This window comes from Ovis canadensis, chromosome 6 (genome assembly GCF_042477335.2).
Source record: "Ovis canadensis isolate MfBH-ARS-UI-01 breed Bighorn chromosome 6, ARS-UI_OviCan_v2, whole genome shotgun sequence".
Lineage (NCBI taxonomy): Eukaryota > Metazoa > Chordata > Mammalia > Artiodactyla > Bovidae > Ovis > Ovis canadensis.
This window is the reverse complement of record NC_091250.1, coordinates 120192859-120218733: the sequence shown is the minus strand read 5'-3', so window position 1 is coordinate 120218733 and position 25875 is coordinate 120192859. Positions and strand designations below refer to the sequence as shown.

Here is a 25875-nt window from a genome sequence, read left to right as displayed (position 1 = left end):
AGACACTCTCAGAGGGTCAGAGAGTGCCATGAAGACAAGGCAATGGAATGAGCGTGCTGGCTGGGGATGGGGACATGTCTGCAGAGGTGTATGGCTGCTGAGGACATCTGCATGCGTCCATTCAAGGAAGCACTATGCTTGGGGGCCAGGAGGGATGTTGACATAGACCATTCTCCTAGAATAGCAATCTGCACACCCTGCACACACATACTAGCTGCTCACAAATGTGAGAAAGTGACACTGCAGCTGAGCCTGGCAGGACAAGGTGTCAGAAGGGTGAAAATCTGGGAACAGACCCCAAAGATCTGAAGCCCTCAGCAAATGTGAGGGGGTTAAGGAAGAGGTCGTGGTTGCTCAGTAAACTGATATTCAAGAAATGAATGAATGGGTCTAGCAGATGCTACAATCTCTGAGGCTCCGTTTCCATACCTATAAAATGGAGATAATAGCGCCTACCTCACAAGATTACTGCCAAAACAAAACACAAGGTAACACAAGTGTTAGTCATTTAGTCGTGTCCGACTCTTTGTGACCCCGTGGCTCCTCTGTCCATGGGCTTCTCCAGGCAAGGATACTGGAGTGGGTAGCCATTCCCTTCTCCAGGGGATTTTCCCAGCCCAGGGATCAAACCCAGGTCTCCTGCAGTGCAGGTGGATTCTTTACTGAGCCTCCGGGGAAGCCCTTAAACCACATAAACATAACAACATAATATAACACACAAAACACGTCACACAGTGCAGCACAGCCTAACACACTGCAGTATAACACAGCAACAGGCCACATCCGCGACACAGCAGTGTGCTGTGACAACAGAAGGCACATAACATGAGAATGTGATGACAGGGCATGGCAGCGCAGCAAACAGCCCAGTGCAGCACAGCCGGATGGAGCACGACCACCGCAATGCAATGCACCCCACCTCAGAGGCTCAGAGCAGCATGTGGCCAGCGGCCACCCCCACGAGGGTGGGTGCTTTGCACTCCCTGGCTCACATGCCTGCCCTTGCTCCTCTCTTTCATTGCCATGAGCCCCCAGAGCCTGCTCTCAACCTGGACTCAGGCCGTCCACTCTGCCCCGGCTCTCATGACCACGGTGATAATACTAGAGGGGACCAGCATGTCCTTGGGGCTTGCCTTAGCCCACTCAGAGGAGCCCAGCCCCGAAAGGAGAATTCACTGAGTTCAGACGCCCCATTTGACAGAGGCCAGGAGAACAGAATCAGTGACCTCAGCCACATCACAGGAGCCCTGAGCACTCGACAGTGAGTCTCCTGACCCCTGAGCCCAATGTCTTTAAGTACTCAGGCTGGGCTCACCGACTCCACGAGTGAACTACAGTTTTCATCTCCTGTTCTAAAGGAAGTAAGACCACACAAAAAGAGGAAATTATGAGTCAGGGCCTCTGAGGAACAGAGCTGGCCTGGAGGGTAAGATCCTGAAACCTAGAGCAAGGATTGGCACTGGGAGAGGGTGAAGCCAGAGTGGGGCAGGGGCTCTGATCATGTACACCTCTCTCAGCGCCCACATGCTGTGATATCAAGTTGGTTGACCTTGGAAGGGGTACTGACATGAGGGAAATGGGAAAATGCTACAAATCAGGAATGACGAACTCCCATCCAGAGTCAGTTTACCAGCACATGGCTCATCAAGGGTCAGATTTGGTGGAGCCTTGAGACCACAGTAGAACTTATATTCTGGCAGAAAGTGCCAAGGAAAGGCTTGGAGGAAGAGGAGGGAGCAATCTGACTTGCAAGTCTATTAGAGTTTACGAGAGCCTCAGACACTCATTTGCCTCAGTCGTCAGAGAACCCTGGGAGGGGCCAGCTGCTGTGTCAACCAGGCGATTCTGCTCTTGTTTAGGGCGCTGAATCCAAATGGTGATCAACAGGGAAGAAACTGGAGGGCTACCTGGTGGTCAGAAGAAAGACTGAATGGGGAGGCCCAAGGGAATGGGGATGTATGGAGTACGATTAATTCTCTTCTACATATCAGTCTATCTAATGCCAAAGGCTGAAAACCAAAGAATTGATACTTTCAAACTGTAGTGCTAAAGGAGACTCTTGAGAGTCCCTTGGACTGCAAGGAGATCCAACCAGTCCACCCGAAAGGAAATCAGTCCTGAATATTCATTGGAAGGACTGATGCTGAAGCTGAAGCTCCAATACTTTGGCCACCTGATGCAAAGAACTGACTCATTGGAAAAGACCCTGATGCTGGGAAAGATTGAGGACAAGAGGAGAAAGGGACAACAGAGGATGAGATGGTTGGATGACATCACCGACTCAATGGACATGGGTTTGAGCAAACTCCAGGAGATGGTGAATGACAGGGAAGCCTGGCGTGCTCTAGTGCATGGGGTCACAAAGAGTCAGACTCAACTTAGCGAGTGAACAGTTCCCACAGTATTAATCTTCATTATACTCATTTTATAGACGAAAAAATGATGTACAAGAAAAATAAGCCTATAATAAATAAGATAAAATATGAATTAAAAAAACTTTTAGGTGTGAGCTCCCAGCTCGCTTGTCTGCAGGTAACTCACCCACACCCCCAGGCTGGCAGGGGAGGAAGGCCTGGCGATGGAGTGGCTCCTGGGGTGCCCTCCCAGGTCTGCCCGCCGTGATGTTCTCGAGGTGCTGCTGGTGAAGACAGCCAGGCTCAGCCAGCTGCAGGCTCTATCCCTCACCTCCGCCCCTGCATCTCTACAGGGCTTCCAGGGAGCAACCTTAGGTCCAGGGCAGATGCTCTGGCCCTCTGGGACACAAGGCCAATTCAATTTCAAAATCCAGCACTTTGAACAGCTTACAGTCAGACACTAAATTCCTGCTGGGATCGGCCCTTGGTCCAGCTCAAAAGCCAGGGAAACACACTTCAGTTCAGTTATGTGGAAACATTTTTTTTTTTTAATTCACTGTTCCAAAACCTTTTACACATTTTTGGGTATAACCTGTCCCTAACTCTGTAAGTATCACCATTTTATATATCTTGCAACATTCTAATAAGAGAAATAGAAAAAAAATAAAATAAAAACCCACCTCAAAAAAAAATCATAACGTTTTTGAAAAACTATTTTCATCTATTTATTTACTTAGGCTGTGCTGCAGAGCCTCTGGGATCTTAGTTCCCCAACCAGGAATGGAACCCAGGGCCCCTGCAGTGGAAGCATCGAATTCTAGCCACTGGACTGCCAGGGAATTCTCAACCCACTATTTTTTTTTTTTAATGTGCATACTAAGTCATCATGTCTAGCTCTTTGCGACCCCATAGACTGTAGCCCACCAGGCCCCTCTGTCTGTGGAATTTTGTAGGCAAGAACACTGGAGTGGGTTGCCATTTCCTTCTCCAGGAGATCTTCCCAACCCAGGGACTGAACCCGAGGTGTTTATGTCTGCTGCCTCAGCAGGCGGATTCCTCACCACTAGCGCCACCCGGGAAGCCTCTTTTTCTAATGTGAAATGATGTAAAATCTTCCAAGTTGGTTCTGTTCACTGAATTTATTCAGAAAGGATGTGGCTGCATTTTTTTTTCTCCTCAAGGAGAAGCACTGGGTTTAAAGTCAGAAAGCACCGGCTCCAAGACCAGTCCTTCCACTCTGTCCTACCTCAGTCAATTAATTCACTTCCTCTCGGTCAGTTTTCTCATCTGTAACATGGGGACAGAACATCTACTCCCAGCCCTGCTGTTAACCACAGCTGAGTTAACAGAAGTGTAAGTGATGCGAAATGCTTTCAACCTCAATGTGATATCACCTCAAGGGAAGGCCCCCACACTCTGCCCACATCTGGTGGTTGGTTGGTTCAGTCAATAACACTCACTGCACACCTACTATGAGCCAGGCATATTCTAGATGCTGGGATGGAGTGGTGAATGGGAACTACACACAGGGAGCTTGTTGGTGGGGGCGGTGGTGCACAGACCGTGAGTACACTGAGTAAACAGGATATTCCAAATAGCGATCAATTCTACGAAGAAGCAAGAACACAGCATTCTGAAGGATGCTTGGGGAGGTGATGACTTTGGATAGGGCTCAGGGAGGACCTCTGTGTAGATGACATCTGAACTGAGATGTGAAGAAACAGCAAAGAGTTGGCCCTGTGATATTCCTGGCAGAGGAAACAGCAAGTTCAAAGGCCTTGTAGAGGCCAGGTTCCCCAGAGGCAGAGCCAGAGACAGCAGGGACTGGGGTGAACGCTGTTTCCTGAGAGAGGAGTTCAGAGCAAGCCACAGGAGGTGTGGGAACCAGGACCAGAGGAGGAAAGGGCTAGGTAAGGTGGGGGGCTCTGGCCTTGACTGGCACACGGGGGGCTCCGAAGTAAACCCAGTACCCAAGAGCTGCCTCTCCGTGGCACATAACAGGTGCTCACTGTAGGCAGGTCAGGGCTTTCCCGGTGGCACTAGTGGTAAAAACCACACCTGCCAATGCAGAAGACTCGGGTTCGATCCCTGGGTCAGGAAAACCCCTGGAGGAGGGCATGGCAGCCCACTCCAGTATTCTTGCCTGGAGAACCCCATGGACAGAGGAGCCTGGCGGGCTACAGTCCATGGGGTTGTAAAGAGTCAGACACGCCTGAAATGACTTAGCCCACACAGGCATCTGTCAATCACCCTCCAAGCTCTGGGATCAGAGATGCCCTTTTCCACCTGAGCTGCAGTGAGCATCTTCCTCATGCCACTTACACAAGCCTCCTGCGTGGGTCACTGGCTGTGGCTAAGGGAGGGAGCAGGAGGGAGAGTCACCTCTCAGGCCGGGTGGCTCCCACCACCAAGGGCAATCAAATCCCAGGAGAGGGGTGGACCTGTTAACCATGAGTGCTGGAGACTCATAACTGCTGGTGGACAGTGCTAAGGCAGGTACCAGGGTGTCCACTACAGAACTTAAGGCGGTTCCGCGAATACCCGATGCTGGCATGGCGAGGGCTAAGGGCGGCAGTGGAGCTGGATTCTACAGCCTCAGCAGCTGGAGGAGGCCCTGCCTCTGCCAGCACGAGGCCCCGAGACGCCCATCCTACCTGCAGCTCAGGGGCGGCCACGGCCTGGTCCAGTTTCAGGAACTCTGCTTCTCGCCAAGCCGTCTGGAATCGTTGCAGCAGGACTCGGGCCCGGATTTTGGGGAGGGCCAAGCTCCTGTCCATCTGAGCGAAGCAGCCGTGAACTTCCTGCCTCATCCCAAGCAGCTCCTCTTCAGACAGGGAGAAGGCAGAAGAGCAGAGCTTCCTGGAAAAGCAAGAAGAGTGGTCTGTTCTTGCAAAAAAAGACGACAGGGTGGGTTGTGCTGGGGATGGGAAAGTGGAAACTCAAAGCTCAAATTCCATTAGTCAAATCCATGTCCGGAAACACCCGCCATCTCCTGGATCAGGCATTCATTCCACAAGGGTTTCTTCAGCACCTAGTATGTGCCATGTTGGTGTGTGTGTGTGCGCATGCTCAGTCGCTCAGTTGTATCTCTCTGTGACCCCCATGGACTGTAGCCCTCCAGGCTCCTCTGTCCAAGGGATTCTCTAATCAAGAATACTGGACTGAGTTGTCATTTCTTTCTTCAGGGGATCTTCCCCACCCAGGGATTGACCCCATGTTTCCTGCATTAGCAGACAGATTCTTTACCACTGAGCCACCATATTGCATTGGACATGGAACCATATCATCTGTTTGATTGTTCTGGCAATGTCTGATCAGCACTGGCTGCAGAAAATACACTTTGCGGATGCTTTAAAATTTGGAAATACCTGCAGGACATTGCTGTGGGAGGCCAGGGCCAGGTCTATCAGGCCCAAATTTCCATGGAGGGGTGTGCAATTTCGGCTCAGCTATAAAGTTCTCTCCTGGGAACAGAATAAGACTATCAGAGCTGATGTGGGCCCCCAGCCAGAAGCAGTCTGAAGGCCTCAAGCCCACAGGGTTTCATGGAACCCACCAATTCTTCTGAAGCACATAAGGAAACCACAGCTGCTCCTTTGTACCTTCCTTCATGGAAATCCTTGCCCCACATATTTGCTGCTTATGTGGCCTCTAAGGTGAAAGTAATTCTGAAATGAATCGGAGTCTTTATTCTTCCCTGGGTGGCCTAGGGACTTTCCAGGTGGTGCCTAGCAGTAAAGAGTGTACCTGCCCATGCAGGAGATGCAAGAGATGAGTGTTTGATCTCTGGGTTGGGAAGATTCCCTGGAGAAAGAAATGGCAACCCACTCCAGCTCTTCTTACCGGAGAATTCCATGGGCAGAGGAGCCTGGTGGGCTACAGTCTGTGAGGATACAAAGTGTCGGACACAACTGAACATGCACACATGTGCTGGGTGGTCTGGTCTTGATCCTCAGCTAGGTAGGCACCAAGATATACAGAAACACGGGAGACTGTCTTTGCCCTGCAGGAGTTTAATGTCCAGGCAGGAGTTTAGAAACAAGGTCTTAAAGACATGCTTTCGCTGGTAAAATATGCGTCTTGATTAATTCTCACTTCCTCAGACTAGGTTTACAGCAACTCCATCCCGTTTGAAATCAGGAAACGTATAAAAACATGTTTCCGAACTACTGTGCAAAGTTATTTCTACTTAATGCCTCAGAAATAAAGGCTGAAACCTTTTAGAGTCTTAAATAAGCAAGTATATAAGCAGACCCACATTGTGTGTACTGTGAGTTGACCCTCTTTAACCCTAGGGAAAATCATAGAGGTTTTCTGATAGAAAAGTAAGATTTCTCTTTTCCTGTTTTATCAGCGGCGGCTTTAGTAATATTCCCTGCAAAATGGAACCAAATGAAGGCGAAGAAGGTGACCATCTGATAATGGGAATGTCAAGTCCAATCCACAGACTTTAAAGAGCCAGCCCAAACAGGTTGGATGGAGCAAAGAGACTTTGGTAAAATGCAGATTGAGCTGAATAATTACTGCTGAGAACAGCTTGTGCAAATAAGAAGTGACATTTAAGGGTCTGATTTGTATGGGCTTGGAGAAGACAGCATCTTGTTTGTTCAAGTCAACAAAAACTAACAAAGACTGTAAGCTAAATAAGGACAGAACCATAAGAAAGAGAGAGATGAGAAAGAAGGGAGAGGTCACTTCATCCACACCAAGACACCCTCCCTCTCCACAACACCTGGGACCTCTCCTCACTGGGTGCAGGGTCAGTCCCCAGGGAGAGCATTTAAGGAGGAGACACTGCATCACAGAATCCCAGAGGACCCTGCTCCATGGATGTCACTGCCATCAAGGAAGGAAGGGCGTTGCAGAATGATGCTCTGCTATCTGGTGTCCCTGAAAGGGTTCAAGGAGAGCCCAGGCTTTGATGCAGGTGGAGAAGACCACAGATGTCAAGCAAGCAGCATGGGGCTCAAGAGAGGAGGTGGACAGACAGACTGAGCAGATATACTGGGAGGGACTCCTTCCCCTACCCACCCCCCTGACCCCTAATACCCTCTCTATGATCCTATGTCAATAAGTGTGTAAATACTCAGTTGCTAAGTTGTGTCCAACTCTTTGCGATCCCCATTGACTCTAGCCCACCAGGCTTCTCTGTTCATGGAATTCTCCAGGCAAGAATACTGGAGTAGGTTGCCATTTCCTCCTCCACGGGATCTTCCTGATCCAGGGATTGAACCCATGTATCCTGCATCTCCTGCATTGCCAAATGGATTCTTTACCACTGAGCCACCTGGGATGTCCTATGTCAATATAACCATTTCTAATCAAAAGAGCTGTAGATTCAGAATTGAAATTGCGGCTAAGATCCAAGTTAAACTACAGAATGGTCACACTGAGGAAAGAATGGTCAAAGGGCTTTGGTTTTGTTTATTCGCTTGAATAGGGTTTTCTGGATGGCTTTGTTCAAAGAGAAAGCAACTTGATGGAATATTGATTGGTGGGTCCATTGGTTTAAGGAAGTAGCACTAAGTTATAGCCAAATGCCCACAACTATGCCATTATACGTTAACAGTTTCTATTACTCTAAATAAATAGACTAGGGAGGTGGGGGCTATTGTTTCTCTCCACTGTGCTGTTGGTGGGGCTTTTGACTTTGTTTCTTTGTGCAGTGAGACTGGTCTCCCCATTTCACACCCAGACAAGGACCCACCAAGCTGCTCACCACCCAGTCCTGCCTCCTCTCAGCACAGCACCAGTGGGTAGGGTCCCCTCATCTCTGGCTCTGTACCAGCTCAGAGTCTACCACCCAAAATGTACCTCCTTCCTATCCTGGTAAAGATCCTGATCCTCCACACGATCACCTGGTTAATTGATCCTGCTTTGCTCATCACAATCATCTACCTGTGTGTCTGTTCTCCTCCTGATAATCTGAGTTCTTCCTGCACAGGAATGATAGCAGTGATGACAGCAGGTACCTCTTACCATCCACTTATTTCTGATCAAAGGTTGTGTTAAAAGATTGACATACTTGCTCATGTAACACCTCATCAATGCTGGGAGTTGGCATTTTGCTAGATGGTGATCTAACGGTCTAATCTAGAGTCACTTCCTTGTCCCTTGTCAGCTCAGCTTTTGTTTACAGGGGTTACCCTCCAACAATGTTGGAGATATAAACACCCTTAGTAGCCCGAGGGAGGGAATCCTGAGTGGTCTAAGGCAGGATTGGCAATCTGTGGCTTCTGGACCAAATCTGGCCCACTGTTTTTTTTGCCAATAAAGTTCTATTGGAATACAGTCATGTTCACTTACAGATTGTCTGTAGCTGCTTTCATGCTGCAGCCAGAGTTGAATAGCTGCTACAGAAACCATGTAATCCTCGAAGCCTAAAGAAAAAGTCTTGGCCCTCTGGTCTAAGACAATCATGGCCTTTTCAGCCTCCTAGCAGGTGAACAGTTTGGCATGGACTTATGATGTAGTCCTGCCCAATAGGATAGGGAAGATCAATGCCACAGATGTTAGAAAGAGATGATGTGTGTGACACCTGGAGCTGCAGCAGCCATCATGAAACCATGAAGAGATGAGCCCAAGGATCAAGGCAGCACATTGAGTATAGCAGAGCTAAAGATGTTGAGGGCTGAATCCTTGATAGTATCACTGAGTCATGGAATCAGAACTAGAAAATTCACCTCCTGACTTCTTATAAAACGCTTTCTTCACTTTCTAACAACCCAATAGTATCATGTGCTACTCAACGCACCATAAATGACAGAGCATTGTCATCCCATTCCACAGACAAGAAAGATGAGGCTCAGGGAGGTTAAGTAACTTGTCTACACTCAGACAGCTGGTGCTGGTGCTGGGATTAAACCCAGATTTTTGGTCTACACTGCCCACATTTCATTCCTTTCTGTTGCCCCATGTGGGTGGTGTTTGAGGCTCCTCCAGTTTCCAGTCTGATGTACCAGCCCCGAACAGCTGCCAAAGCTTTGCTGGCATCTATCATACAACCAAAGCCCCTCTTTATTTTAGTTCAGTTCAGTCGCTCAGTCATGTCTGACTCTTTACGACCCCCATGGACTGCAGCACACCAGGCCTCCCTGTTCATCACCAACTCCTGGAGTTTACTCAAACTCATGTCCATTGAGTTAGTGATGCCATGCAACCATCTCATCCTCTGTCGCCCCCTTCTCCTCCCGCCTTCAATCTTTCCCAGCATCAGGGTCTTTTCAAATGGGTCAGTTCTTCGCATCAGGTGGCCAAAGCCCCTCTTTGGGCCACATTAAATCTCAGTCTCAGGATCAGGTGGCATGTGTCTGGCTATGCCCATAACCAGCAGGTGGAATCCCTCCCCCACCAATGGGAACAGAGGAGGAGGGGCGACACACAGGGATTAAGACTCACGTGAAGATCAAGTGCTCCCAGTGTCTCAGCTCCGCCTGCTCCTCCGTGGAGGCCTCCAGCGCGTTGTCCTTCAGTCTCTGCCTCACACTCTGGACGCCCTCCTGGCCCCGGTCCCTCTCCTCGCCCTCCAGCCGCTCGGCCCGGGCCGCCAGGTCCCTGCCGTGCTCCTCCAGGATCTGCTGCAGGAAGAGCCAGGGCACCCCACGCTTGAGCAGCTCCTGGGTCATCCCTGAGTTCTGCAGGCGCCGCAGCTCCTCCGTGGCTTTCTCGGACAGTGAGAGGGTCAAGGCCCTGAGCTCGTCCAGGGCAGCCTGGTCCAGGCGCTCCTGCAGCTCCTCCAGGGCGGCGCTGTGCTCGGCCATCAGGCCCCGCCACTGGCCCAGGTACTGGCTGGCATCCTCAGCGGCCCCGGAGGCTTCAGCGATGGACAGCTGCTCCCTCCGCTGTTCCTTGTGCTGCCAGCAATTCCAGAGAGGACAATTAGCAGGGGGGTGGGGCTTGGCTGCTACAGCCCTCAAGAAAACACTTTGGGATATAGTTGCAGGAGGCACAGAACATCAACAGCCCTTTCCCCAACTATTGCACATTTGGCAAATTATTCTTTAAAAAAAGGAACTGATGTTCTCAAAGACCAATGGAGAGAGCCAAAGTATGACAGCAGCAGAGGAGAAAGGAACTACCGAACAGTTACTTTGAATGAGTGCTTTGCTCTTCTAAAACCAGCTAAGTTGAGAGTGTAGCACTGACATATATACACCACCATGTGTAAAACAGACAGCCAGCAGGAACCTGCTGTGCAGCACAGGGAGCCCAGCCTGGCCCTCGAGGCTGACCTAGAGAGGCAGGCTGGGGTGTGAGGGAAGAAGGCATATGTTTATATACACACACACTTATGGCTGAATCGCTTTTTTGTACAGCAAAAACCAACACAACTTTGTAAAGCAATTATCCTCAATTAAAAATTTAAAAATTATTGTAAATACTAGAAGAAATAAAAGGAAAAGCAAATACATTTTTCTGCAAATAGGCCAACAGGAGAGAAATACTTCAAGAGTGTGTTCAGAGTTGGAAGGACTATTGATTTCTCCCCACAGTCAAGCCTTAAACAACAAGAGAGGATGTTTCTATTAAGATTCTTTTTTTCCTCTTGCCTCAGTCATTTTTTCTTTGGTTATGTTTGTGTTTTTCTCAATCAAAACAATTATTTGACCTCTGGGATTAGCACCAGGGGCTGTGGAAAGGTGACTTCACTAAAGTTCTCAAGATTTCCTCATGAGTACATTAACTTTGGAAAAGGCAGTTTGTGTGCACATGTGCGTGAAGTCGCTTCAGTCGTGTCCAGCTCTTTGTGACCCTAAAGACCGTAGCCCACCAGGCTCCTCTGTCCATGGGATTCTGCAGGCAAGTATACTGGAGGGGGCTGCCATTTCTTCCTCCAGGGGATCTTCCCAAACCAGCGATCAAACCCAGGTCTCTTACGCCTCCTGCACTGGCAGGTGGGTTCTTTACCACTGCACCACCTGGAAAGCCCCAAACCAGTATAGCTAGCTTAAATTTATATTAATAGGAGTGATAGTATGCTTTAGAAATGTGGTAGATTAAATACACCAGTAACTCTCATTGTACGTGGTGTTCAGGATTAATGACTAATGTTTTTTTAATTGGAGTATAATTGCTTTACAGTGCTGTGTTAGTTTCTGCTGTACAACAATGTGAATCAGCTATAAAAAAAAAAAACATGGAATGAATTTGCATGTCATCCTTATGCAGGGGCCATGCTAATCTTCTCTGCATCATTCCAATTTTAGTGTATGTGCTGCCAAAGCAACCACAAGACTCTATCTCCTTAACACATCCTCCCCAAAGGAGAATAGCACATAACTTGATTGAACTTTAGTAAAATGTGATCATCTTTATGTGTTTCAAAGAAGGATCCAGGGCATCTTTTTCCCACCTTCTTCACTCAAACAGTATTTTTTCTTTCTTGCTCTCACCTCCTGGACTAGACAAAATCTGCCTCTGTGTATATTAATCACAATATTCCTAAGGCAAGGGGTGGGAAATTTGATAATTCAAAGGCAAGATTTATGGTGAGGATCCAGGCAAAGGAAAAGGCTTAATTTGCTTCATCCAGCTGAACTTTAAGCATTGCCTCTTTTGTTTGAGGTTTCATGGCTTTTAAGTAAGTTAATAAAGCTGATACGTGTTCCCCCCAAAAAAAGAAAATTTGGAGAAGGAAATGGCAATCCACTCCAGTATTCTTGCCTGGAGAATCCCATGGACAGGGGAACCTTGCGGGCTATGGTCCACGGGGTCACAAGAGTCGGACACGACTAAGTGACTTTAAAAATAACTGAAAATGTAGTGAAAACTTCATTTGCTTGACTTTTGTTGAACATGTATTTATTGAGTAGGTAAAGCTCAAGAGGCAGACCACATGGGTTCCAATCCTGGCTCTTCCACTTACAAGCTGAGTTAACCCAAATGAATGTCTAGCCCTCTCTGTGTGTCCAGCGCCTAAACTATGAAGAGAATAATAATAGAATCTACTTCATAGAGTAGCTGTGAGGAGTCAATGAGATGCTCAAGACGTGAGTCAACTACAAATCGGCACTTAGCAAGAACGTTGCCAACTGAACAACAAAGGCATTTGCCACCCGCCTCTACGGAGACTGAAGCCCATGCTGCTATGGCTGCTGACTTCAACATCCCTGACGGAGTTCAGGGTGAGTGAGACACTCTGTGCTCCAGGGAATCTGGTGGGACAGGACTTTAGATAGTCGGATGTTTTTAGAAACAGATTTTATTATCTCAACCCGTGCATCTCCTCCTGTCTAGAGAAGCACTAAATCCCTTCATGGTGACATCAGATCCTCATGATAACAATAAACCTTTTGTAAAATGAGTGCTTAATGGTACTGAACTCCCTCTTCACTAATTTCTTATATATTGACCTTCCCCCACTGCTGCTTTGGAGCAGCCTCTCAGAGATATCAGAGATGCTGCCTCTTGGGCTGCAGTTCTTGTTTTGCCTCAGATAAAATGTGTAGGTAGCTCTTAGAGAAGGGCCTGGTGCAGAGTAGGCATCAATGAATGTCTGCTATTATTATTACCACATTCCAGGCACATAGGAACTGAAAATCAAGATATTCTCAGAGAAAAAAACCCTGAGATCCATGAGAGATAATTTAAATAAGGAGGTCACAGAGGTCTTTTAAAGAAGAAGATCTATATGGATAAACAACAAGGTCCTTCTGTATAGCATGGGGAACTACATACAATATCCTGTGATAAACTATAATGGAAAAGAAAAAAGACTAACCACCATCAAATGTAATTATATTTGCTATAATTATGCTACTATGAATTTTAAAAACGTTAAAAAATAAAGGAGACCCAAGAGAGACCTGAGGGATGAGGTCATACCTCAGTCGAGTGAGGATGGGAAAAGGATATTTCTGGAAGAAATAATAGAAGGTATAAAAGGCGTTGTGATGAGAAAAAAGCTGACATGCACAGAGATGTCAATCACAGTGTTATTTATAATAGTGTACCCATGGGGCTTCCCTGTGGCTCAGCTGGTAAAGATTCCCCCTGCAATGCGGGAGACCTGGGTTCGATCCCTGGGTTGGGAAAATCCCCTGGAGAAGGGAAAGGCTACCCACTCCAGTATTCTGGCCTGGAGAATTCCATGGACTGTATAGTCCATGGGGTTGCACACCCAGCTTTTCATTACATGGAAGAAATAAAAAGAAAAGCCTATAATAGTTGTACCCAGCAGATAGTCTGGGTTCTATTTTGCACAAACATATCTTTTGTTGGTGGGTTCAGGTGACCTGAGAGTGTCAATTCCTTCCTTCTATAAATACTGGTTAAGAACCTGCAACATGTCCTCAGTGCTGAGGATACAACACAAACCTTTGCCTTTGCAGAGTGGCATTCCGACCCTGTGGCACTCACAAGATTTAGCAAAAGCAACTGTAAGAAATTGTGCTCATGGAAAATCACTGGAATCTCTGCAGTTCATCCATCCTTGCAGATCCTAACCTTGAACCAGGCCAGACCATCAGAGAAATATGGGTATAAACTCCATTGTTTTGATCCTTGAGCCAATGGAGATAAATGAGGCAATGCTGAAGTTGGGGTGGAGTTCAATGGCTGAGATAAGAATCACAGCTTCCTGTTGGGCCCAACATTCGGTAATAAAAGTAGAGTTTCTATCAATCAATTTAAGTTATTCTGCTTCCCTTTCCTTCCTGAATGGTACCACCTACGTCATCCTGACAGCCATCTATGTCATCCTGACATCTCATATCTCCTGAATCTGTCCTTGCTCCCATGCTCAGGACATGGTCTCATCATCACTTCTGATCTGGTCAAGTGCTAGAGCCTCCCATAGGTCTGTACCTTAGGGCTCCTTCAATTCTATCTGACAGGCTGCTCAATTGAGCTTCCTAAATTCCAGATCTGATCTTCCTTCTGAAACCAAGCAGGACCCTGTGAGGCTCCTGGGCACTGAAACCTTTCAAACAGTTTCTAATCAGGGAATGGAGGGGACTGGAGACAGGGAGGAGCAGTCAAGAAACACTAATGCAGCCACAGGGCAGGGTCCTGGTTCTGCCTCAAGGGATACATATAACAGTATCTTTGAGCTCTTCTGCAGAACTGAAACTCCCAACTAATGGAAGACATTCAGTTCAGTTGCTCAGTTGTGTCCGACTCTTTGCGACCCTATGGACTGCAGCATGCCAGGCCTCCCTATCCATCACCAATTCCCAGGGCTTACTCAACTCATGTCCATCAAGTCCGTGATGCCATCCAACCATCTCATCCTCTGTCATCCCCTTCTCCTCCTGCCTTCAATGTTTCCCGGCATCAGGGTCTTTTCCAAGGAGTCAGTTCTTCGAATCAGGTGGCCAAAGTATTGGAGTTTCAGCTTCAACATCAGTCCTTCCAATGAATATTCGGAACTGATTTCCTTTAGGATTGACTGGTTGGATCTCCTTGCAGTCCAAGGGACTCTCAACAGTCCTCTCCAACACCACGGTTCAAAAGCATCAATTCTTCGCTGCTCAGCTTTCTTTATAGCCCAACTCTCATATCCATACATGATTACTGGAAAAACCATGGCTTTGACTAGATGGACCTTTGTTGGCAAAGTCATGTCTCTGTTTTTTAATATGCTGTCTAGGTTGGTCATAGCTTTTCTTCTAAGGCACAAGTGTCTTTTAATTTCATAGCTGCAGTCACCATCTGCAGTGATTTTGGAGCCCAAGAACATAAAGTCAGCCACTGTTTCCACTGTTTCCCCATCGATTTCCCATGAAGTGATGGGACCGGATGCCATGATCTTAGTTTTCTGAATGTTGAGTTTTAAGCCATCTTTTTCACTTTCCTCTTTCACTTTCATCAAGAGGCTCTTTAGTTCTTCTTCACTTTCTGCCATAATGGTGGTGTCATCTGCATATCTGAGGTTATTCATATTTCTTCCAGCAATCTTGAATCCAGCATGTGCTTCATCCAGCCTGGAATTTCACATGATGTATTCTGCATGTAAGTTAAATAAGCAGGGTGACAATATACAGCCTTGACGTACTCCTTTCCCGATTTGGAACCACTCTGTTGTTGTTCCACGTCCAGTTCTAACTGTTGCTTCTTGACCTGCATACAGATTTCTCAAGAGGCAGGTCAGGTGGTCTGGTATTCCCATCTCTTGAAGAATTTTCCACAGTTTGTTATGATCTACACAGTCAAAGGCTTTGGAGTAATCAACAAAGCAGAAGTAGATGTTTTTCTGGAACTCTCTTGCTTTTTGTATGACCCAACAGATGTTGGCAATTTGATCTCTGGTTCCTCTGCCTTTTCTAAACCCAGTTTGAACATCTGAAAGTTCACGGTTCACATACTGTTGAAGTGTGGCTTGGAGAATTTTGAGCATTACTTTTCTAGAGTGTGAGATTAGTGCAATTGTGCGGTATTTTGAACATTCTTTGGCATTGCTCTTCTTGGGCATTGGAATGGAAAGAGACCTTTTCCAGTCCTGTCACCACGGCTGAGTTTTTCAGATTTGCTGGCATCTTGAGCGCAGCACTTTAACAGCATCGGATTGAACTTGGGTCTCTTGCATTGGAGGCAGATGCTTTAACCTCTGAGCCACTAGGGAAGACTATGGAAGATGTTAGCATTCTTCATTTCAGAGAGGATGACAGTTAACCTGCTTATCAAGAGACCACCTGAGGCCAGATTAAAGAAGTGCAAGCCCTGCACACACCCTGATCCTTATCAGCAGTACCGCCCTTAAGGTATAGCTATAAAACTCCTCACCAAATCCTCCCAGGTAGGGACACAGTTTTTTAGGGCAAGGGCCTGCTGTGTCCTCCTTTTCCTGACAAAGCAATAAAGCTTTGCTTTTCTATTTCACCCAAAACTCTGTCTCTGAGATTTGATTCGGCACTGGTGCACAGAGATTGAGTTTTTGATCAATTTTCCTGAAAACTTCAGTGTTCAGGGACACTTCAGTATTCCCTCGTCCTCGGCTGAAAGTCAGCTGTCAGCCCAGCACACTGCCTTCCTTGAAGAGGTGCTGCGTCCTGGCCGTGCCTCCCCCAGCCCCTGCCCTCTCAATCCTCATGTTCTTGGAGCTCCACACACAGCAGGGCACCCTTGCCTGAATCCTTTACGTTTGAACAAGATGCCTGCCCACCACCTGCAGTGTCCTTCCTGTCTTGCACACATCAGATGCTCCCTGTCCCCAGGACTCAGGTTCAGCTGCACGTGCTCTGTGCAGCCTTCCCCAGGTGATGGTGACTTCTGTGCTACCGGAGCATGAAGACAGCACAGGGTGTTTGCCCCTCTCCAGGTGGGCAAACAGCTGAGCAGGTTAGCATCAAGGGCAAGGCTGAGACTCTAAGTCACACAGTCCTGGACTCAGTCCCACAACTCAGTCCCACTAAACATGTGATCTTGACCTCATTACTTAATGCTGTAATATGAACACTTGTGGTCCCCCAACATGCAGATGTTGAAACCTAACATGTGTTCTGAGGATGTAGGAGAGGAAGCTTTGGAAAGGAGCTTAGGGCATGAGGATGGAGCCCCCTGAACGAAATTAGTGTCCTTGCAAAAGAGGCCCCACACCCACCCACAGAGTTCCCTCCTCGCCTTCCACCCTTCTGTCTTCTTCCACCAGCAAGGAGTCTATCATCTGCAACCTGAAGAGGGTCTACATCAGAACCTGACCTTGCGGGAACCCTGATCTTGGACTTCCAGCCTCCAGAACTGTGACTTATCAATTTTTGTTCTTTATAAGCCACCTAGTCTACACTATTTTCTGTAGTAGCTCAAACGGATCACAACACTTAAGCCCTCTCAAGTTCAATGTCTTCATCAGAAAAAAGACAGAAAATAGTAGTATCTACCTCACAGGGTTAATAAAACAATTAAGTAAGATACATAATACACTTAGCACAATGCTAAGTAAACACTCCATAAACATTATAGTAGCCGCCAGTCATTATTCACTGGAACCAGCACTGCTATTCTCTTGTCCTGGCAGACATTACTAATCTACCACAACCCTCAGCTTTGCTGAGCTGGATGGGACCCACCGAAGCCTTATGACAGCATTCCAGAGAGTCACTACCAATCAACTGCAGATGGTGCCTCAGGATGCCTGTCCAGTCACCCTTCGGATCCTAGCCTTCTGATGGCAGTGCCTGGCACTGAACCTGGCACTTGGTAGGTGTTCACAATGATTATGCAAAAAATAAATGTCATAATTCCTTATATACCTTTTGCAGCATCTCTCGTCTTCTCTTAATTATTAGTTTTTGGTGGAGTTTTTTCTTTTCCTGCTTCAAGTCATTGTCCAACTTCTGTTTTATAGAAAAGACTTCTGTTTGAGCCCGCTCCAAGAGTACTTGCATCTGATCTTCATCCAAGTAGCCTGCTCTAGATGAAAAAGAGGCCGAGTTAGTTGATGTACTGTCCAAACTCACCTGCAGCTTGAATGTGCTGTTGATGAGTGTTTATCTCCATATTAGTTTGGTTTGTATCTGAGAAATCTCTATCATCAGAACGGGCAGCTAAGACATTACTAAACTGCAGGAAGGGAAAGATCATCTTTTTTAGAGGCATGTAGAGGAAGCTCAACATCACAAGAGACATCACCTGTTAGGGCAGAAACTGGGGAAGAGTTTTTGGAGAACGTAACATTCAAGAGGACCACAGTGGAACAAATAGAATCTTCCAGGAGGAAATGATGGACTAGGACCTCCTGGTGACATGAATGGAACAAGCAAAGTCCAAGAGATAAATCAGGGAAAGCTCAGTGTGAGGATTACCTCTGTGTATCAGGTAGACTGGCCAGGGTGCCCACATCAAGGATCATGCTTGAGTATCTTTGTGAGGATGTTTTCTTGTGAGATTAGCATTTGAATGGGTAGGCTCAATAAAGCAGATTGACTCTCCCCAGTGTGGGTGGGCATCACCCAGTCCACTGAGGGCCTGAATAGAATAAAAAGTGGAGGAATAAGAAATTCTCCCCTTTTTTCCTGCCTTGCTGTTCAACTGGGACATCTCATCTCATCTCCTTCTCTAAGACTGGGATTTCCCCAGTTCTCAGGCCTTTGGCTGAATTGCACCACTGGCTTTCCTGTGCCTCCAGCTTATAGATGGAGAGGACTTCTCAGCCTCCAAGCCATGTGAGCCAATTCCTCAAACATATCTCACTGGATCTGTTTTTCCAGATGCTGTCAATATTACCACTACTGTTTCCAGTCTGTTTGCACCCCTGGTCGAAGCCCCTGCTTGGCACACAGTAAATTCTCCATGGAAGCTTCCTGAATGAACGATAGATACACATTTCAGAAATATATCTGTGCCAACCTACTAAAATAGGATTTAAAAATCAGAGGTAATATACTTCCCTGGAAACTGCTCCCAACAGTACAACCAGCTGTCTGGAGCTTCTGCTCAAGGCAAAGAGCTGCTTCTTTCACTAGAGTGAAAATGAATCAGGAATGTCAAATCCACTGCAGTGACAAATTCATTAGCATCTTTAGGTGGGAAGTGTTCATATAATTTGCACTTTACAGAATCCTCATTAAAGATGGCAAGAGAGCTGGAAAGTCCTAATACAATTAGCTAGATAGTAGAACCAATCACAAAACCATGGTTGTCCTAAGAAAACCAACCTAATCATCATGGCCCTATTCATTTTAGAGCTTGTAACTTACAAAGAATAAATTTCATTGGTGACACTCACGAGTCTCAAAGACTAGCTGAGAAGAAATGCTGTCAAGGGGCTAGAAGCTATAGTGATTAACACCATTTACCTGGCCTCATGGTACCCCAACGTTGCTGAGAAAAAATACCCAGAATCCAAGATAAGCATCTATGTGTATATACTTAATTCCAAAGGTCAAGACTTGGAAGCAACCTAAATGTCCATTGGCAGATGAATGGATAAAGATGTGGTATATACATACACATATACAATGGAATCTTACTCAGCCATAAACAGAAGGAAATAATGCAGACAATGCCATTTGCAGAAACCAGGATGTAGCCAGAGATTAGCATACTAAGTGAAGTAAGTCAGAGAAAGACAAATATCATGTGACAGTGCTTACATGTGGAGTCTTAAAAAAACAAGACGCAAATGGACTTATTTACAAAAAGAAAAAGCCTCACAGATATAGAAAATAAAATTATGATTACCAAAGTGGGGAGGAGAGGAGGGATACATTAGGAAGTTGGGATAAACATATACATACCACTATATATAAAATAAATAACCAACAAGGACCTACTGTATAACACAGGGAACTATATTCAATATTTTGTAATAACTTATATTGGTAAGTAATTAACCTCCAATTAAAATAAATAGATTTTTATTAAAAAAATAAAAATTCAATAAAAAAAGATTCTGAAAAAGAATATATATATATATACACACACATACACTCATTTACATGTATAACTGAATCAGTGTGCTGTACACCTAAAATTAACACAACACTGTACATCAACTATAATTCAGTTAAAAAAAATCCCCAAAACACAAAAAACAAAGGTGAATGCAAGAGCCAGCAGTGTGCTGGAGCTCAAGGAGAAGCAGGCTGTCCTGACCATCCAGTGCCTCTAGGCCTCCACCACTGATGCCTCAATGAAATGCTGGGGATTTGCTTTAAAATGACTCAGGGTCAGGATGAGCAGCTACATCAAGATTGGCCACAAGTTGGTACCTACTGAAGTTGATGATGGGAACATGTTGGCTCATTGTAAAGTCATCTCGACTACTGACTACATGTTAAATATTCTATCATGCAAAGGATTCTTCTAGCTAGAGAATTCTCAAGAAATAAGTCAAGTAGCCAGTGCATTCGATGAATGAACAGAAGTAGATGGTCTCTAGGGCTTCCCAGGAGGTGTTAGTGGTTAGGAACCCACCTGCCAATGCAGGAGATTAAGAGATGTGAGTTTCATCCCTGGGTCGGGAAGATCTCCTGGAGGAAGGCATGGCATACCACTCCAGTACTCTTGCCTGGAGAATCCTATGGACAGAGAAGTCTGGCGGGTACAGTCCATGGGGTCACAAAGGGTCAGATACAACTGAAGCAACTTAGCAGCAGTAGCAGCAGATGGTCTCTACGAGGAATGTTGGAGGAAGGCTGTTTATCTGCGTTACATGGGGTGGTTCAGGAGTCTTACCTCTCATGTTTCTGGATGAGGAGGGTTAGCTGAGCAGACGCAGTGCTCAGCAGGCCTTGCACACGGGTCTCTGACGACTGGATATTCTGGACCAGGTACTCCCTGTGGCCGAATCTTTTGCTGAGATGATATCTCTTACTAGCCTGGAAAAAGTCCATTAACTCTTCGACACTCTCCTGTTTAAAAGAAAATCGAGAAAACATGCCTAATTAAAATTTAGAGAAAATTCTTTCTAGTCATTTAAAATATTACTTTTCCTTTCTGAAGAAAATACACAGAAATAGAAGCCCCGAGATGAATACCTTAAATTCCCAGCCCTGAACAAAGGCTTAGAGGAAAGTACATACTAATAGGAAAGGGAAACTGCTGTATACCTCAGGGAGCTCAACTTGGTATTCTGTGATGACTAGAGGGGTGGGAAGGGACGGGTGGGAGGGAGGCTCAAGAGGGAGGAGAATATATATATATACATACATACATATATACATACTTATAGCTGATTGCTGTATAGCAGAAACTAACACAACATTGTAAAGTAACTATCCTCCAATTAAAAATAAATTTCAAAGATAAATTATAAAAAAAAGGAAGGGCTTTGAAAAGTGCATTCAAGACCTGGATGGTAAAGTCTTATCAAAACAATTTTGCTGTCTTAGGAATGAAATGTATATTTCACTCAGGTGTCCTTCACCCACATGCAGTCACACCTCTGAAGTTCCCCAAACACAGCACTACGTCAGGTGCTGAAGTTCTGGGATAAATCGTCACTGGCTCTGACCCCAGCACCCCCACATTCACCGAGCACATGAGATGAGTCTGGTCAGAGTAGCAAGAAGTTCTTAGAATTTACAGAATGCATAAAAACCCAAGCAAGCACACAAGAGTAATAATAGCCTAAAACACACTGGGTGCTTTTTCTGGGCCTGGCACTGGACCCAGAGTGTTTCTCATCTTTTCAAACTTAATCCAGGGAGAGGATTCTATTATTCCCATTTCACAGATGAGGAAACTGAGTCCACACAGCTGGTAAACGACTGAGCAAGGCTTTGAACCTCAGCCATCTAATTCCTGGGCCTGTGCTCTAGCTCAGTAGAGGCTGTCTCGCAAATCGAGCTTCAACCAGTAGCACCGTAATTCAATCAGCAGAAATGAGACCTGCAGTAATTAAAACATCAGCCTTAGTGTATAATCCCACAGACTGGCTCTGCTGTCTCTTTTCCACCTGGTGAAATACTGTCCATGCAATGGGTTACTCGGAGGTTCAATGTCTTCTTCAAAAAGAAACATACAAGGCCCTGGACAGTCCCCTTTCCACACAAAAGCTTTAATCTCTCCAGGTCCAACACCTGAGGATTTGCACTCTCCAGACAGTGAAGAGTGGAATGGTCAGGGGGATGTGTCCAAAGGCCAGCTTTTCCCTAAGAGTTCTTGGCAGCAGAGTCAACACAGCAGGAACGCTGAGATGATATTTCCATCCTCCACGGAGCTGGATCCCGTGAGTCGGCTGATCTGAGCCCTTGATGTCGGGAAGCTCAGAGTCGGGGTCCTCAGATACCAACGTGTCTGTGCCATGGCACTATTGCCACAGCTGTTGCTTTTCTGTCCCCAGTCTTATGAACAATAAAACATGTACTTTCCGACATGGAGAGTCAGACACAGCTCATCATGAGGAGTAAGTAAACTGGCAGCAAAGTCCAAAGTCTGTTCATCCCTAAGAGATGCTCTAGGGTCTGAATATCTACCCAGGAGTTTATTTACTCTCCTAAAGTTTTAGTCAGAAAAACCAAGAGGAAAAAGGAGAGGCTGGCTAGTTCTCTTCATGCTCAGATGTCCAGTACCTTCAGAGAAGGGTCCTCTCTTCCCAGAGAGGGCTCACGAGGGCCACCTGGTCTCCTCCTGGGATGGCTCTGCTCTGTCACAACCCTTACTCACAGGGCCTGAGTCAGAACCAGAACTCCGGTGTGTTACTGCACACCAGTGATCTCATTCTGTGTATACAGGGCTTCCCTGGTGGCTCAGACAGTAAAGAATCCGCCTGCAGTGCAGGAGACCTGGGTTCCATCCCTGGGTTGGGAAGATCCCCCTGGAGGAGGGCATGATAACCCACTCCAGTATTCTTGCCTGAAGAATCTCCATGGACAGAGGAGCCTGGCGGGCTGCAGTCCATGGAGTCACAAAGAGTCAGACATGACTGAGTGACTAAGCACACACATACAGGTGCAGGTAAAAGACCTTAGGCAGGCCTCGTAAAAATATTGACAGTCTCATATAAACAATAGGTTTGGCCAAAAAATTCGTTTGGCTTAAAATGTTACAGAAAAACCTAGATGAACTTTTTGGCCAATCCAGTATTTGCACAGTCATCTAGGAATTCATTCTGTCTGGATTAATGACACTCAAGCTTCCATGCACAAACACCCACAAATTCACCCAAGCCTATGAAGACAGAGATCATAAGCCCTAGGTACACATCACCACACATGTGCACACACACGTACATATATGCACTTATATATTTCTAACTGCTATGTATATTAAACATATATTGTGCCAAGCACTGGCTTTCTGTGAATTTGATTAAATCTGCATCATACCACTTTTAGTATGGGGACTCTATTACTTCCATTTTACAGATAAGGCAACTGAGACCCAGAGACACTTGGCAGTTTGCTTTAGTTGACAGAGCTGACAGGTGGTGGAACTAGAATTCAGGTCCAGGTGAGCTAAGTCCAGGGCCTGTGCTTCAAGCCACCATTCATTTGACCTGCTTACTGGAAAGTCACCCTCTACATCAAGAGGTGGAAGGAAGACGGGGTTACTTCACTGGAACCCAGCACAAAAGAAGAGACGGGACTTAACTCGGGGAGAGGAGACATTTAGTGAAACAGTTCAGGAAAATGACTCCTCCATCAGAGGGAGCCTCATTTGAGGCATTACCTGTATTTTAGAGTAATCTTGCAGCAGCATTTTTGCTGCCTCTGGCTTCAGCTCTCCTTTGGAAATAGCACTTTTTATCTGGGTAAAAAAGATGTTGTGCAGTTCATTCCTCTGGAAAATGGCCAGCTGCCTGTGGGCCTTGGCAAAGTCCTCCTCCTGCTGCAGAGCGAGCGACCTCCTCAGGTGTTCCTGCTCCAGGCCGTGGAGGGTCCGCAGGAGGCTGCTGCACTCGACGGCGGACTGTGGAGAAAAGAGGGAGTGCATGGGGGGGTGACACACCAGCCAGGTGTGTACAGGCACATGCACGCAACATGCAGGCACACACATGTCCCAACACACAAGCACAATGCACATGAATGCACCCGGCAATAATGCATATATATACATGCACACTCATACAGGCACACACATGTACACACAGGACACATGCATGCACCATCAGCATACATGTGCACATTGGACATTGATGCACAGAGAAAAAACGCACACGCATGTGAAGTTACATACACATGTACACACAGCACATGTACATGCAGCGCCAACACACACACATGCATATACACATGCATAGTGCACATGAACACACCCAAAATAATGCATAGACATGCACACACAGGCACACACACGATACACACGTACACACAGGACACGCACATGCGCCATCAACACACACATGCACAGTGCACATAAATGCACATAGCAATAATGCACATACAAATACACAAAGAAGCACACACATGCACACACATGTACACACACAGCACACATGCATGTACCAGCAAACATACACATGCACACACCCAGTGCATATAAATGCACACAGCAACAAACAGTGCACATACATGCACAAAGCTACAGGTACACACATATGCACACGGGGCAATACACTTACACACACATACATGCAGATGCAAGCACATGTGTGCACACACACAGAACACACACATGTATACACACATACACAGAACCATCTCAAAGAAGAAAATTCATAAGTGTGGAAATCTTCAAATCAAAGTGCCTGAAAATAGCCCACAAAATGGAAACATCAATGGACTGTGCTGTTAGGCCTCTCAAGCTTATTTCCATCATCTTTCATTTTTAACTTAGTTGAAGAGAAAAATACCAGTGATCGGGCCCAAGCTGAGATCATTTGTGTAAAAGGGAGGCAAAGAGGAGGTAAGAAGTGGCTTCTGGGATGCCTGCACTTTCCATGGTCCAGAGAGAAGGCAGGGGACACACTTTCACTGAGTTCCTGATGCATCTGCACTCCCATCATCTCAGAGACTCATGCTGCAGGAGGGCATGTTAGTAATCCCACCTGCAGGGGCAGAATTCTAAGAAGACCCCAAGATCCCTGGCCCCTGGTATAGACATCACATGAATCTCCTCCTTTTCAAGGGACATAAACTTTGAAAATGATGGGACTGTCACTCCCATGAGCCACAGAAATGTGTTCATCCCCTGCTCCAGTTCAGTTCTCCTGTGGCACAGATGAGAGACTAAAGTCTAACGCAAAGGACACCCCTTCCCAGGCCTGCCAACCAGGAGAGGTCATGTGAAGTGGCCTGGCATGGGACACACTAGAGTGGTGGGGAGTGGGGCAAGGTGGAGACAGAAAGCCCTGCCTACAGGGCCCAGCCACTTCAACCCACCAAGGAAGGCTCTGCAGGACTATGTACTTGGTGTGGCCACATCTTCCCGTTTTTTTTTTAAAGAGAAGCTGAAAGTCTGGGTTTTCATCCAAAATTTTATATTTTAAAAACTGGCAACATATGTGCATTTTTAAAGACACATTAATATAGTAGTCATTCACCACAACTCCCTACTGAACTTTTCACTAAAATAGACTTTTCAGATAAATGAGGCATGTTTATCCTTTGGCTTCAAATGCCTGAAAAAGCAACATGCATGGAGGGATTGGGGGACATGGACCAGGACAGGGCACTTCAATCCTAGCTCAAGAATCACAGGCCTGGGCCAGGCTATTTTAGCAACTGCTATTTACACTGACTCTACACCATCAAGATGGGGAGACAATGGAAACAGTGACAGACTTTATTTTCTTGGGCTCCAAAATCACTGCAGGTGGTGACTGCAGCCATGAAATTAAAAGACGCTTGCTTCTTGGAAGAAAAGCTATGACCAACCTAGACAGTATATTAAAAAGCAGAGACTCGACTTTACCGACAATCGTCTGTCTAGTCAAAGCTATGGTTTTTCCAGTAGTCATGTATGAATGTGAGAGTTGGATCATAAAGAAAGCTGAGGGCTGAAGAATTGATCCTTTTGAACTGTGGTGTTGAAGAAGACTCTTGAGAGTCTCTTAGACTGCAAGGAGATCCAACCAGTCAATCCTAAAGGAAATCAGTCCTGAATATTCATTGGAAGGACTGATGCTAAAGCTGAAGCTCCAATACTTCGGCCACCTGATTCGAAGAACTGACTCATTGGAAAAGAACCTGATGCTGGG

General features: G+C 46.3%; 1 protein-coding gene and 1 non-coding gene across 2 annotated transcripts in view; both read right to left on the bottom strand.

Annotated features, from left to right (window-relative positions):
- The window catches only part of EVC2 (EvC ciliary complex subunit 2), a 157839-nt gene that overhangs the window by 43094 nt on the left and 88870 nt on the right, over positions 1–25875 (bottom strand). The window contains exons 11-15 of the mRNA XM_069593234.1: positions 23406–23645; positions 20469–20644; positions 17543–17702; positions 9753–10207; positions 5009–5213 (exon numbers count right to left, since the gene is read on the bottom strand). Of these exons, the coding sequence (XP_069449335.1) occupies positions 5009–5213; positions 9753–10207; positions 17543–17702; positions 20469–20644; positions 23406–23645 (1236 nt within the window). The remainder of the gene's footprint in view (positions 1–5008; positions 5214–9752; positions 10208–17542; positions 17703–20468; positions 20645–23405; positions 23646–25875) is intronic.
- LOC138443064 (U6 spliceosomal RNA) lies at positions 11478–11580 on the bottom strand. The gene has a single exon (XR_011257990.1). It is a non-coding gene; the product is annotated as a U6 spliceosomal RNA (small nuclear RNA).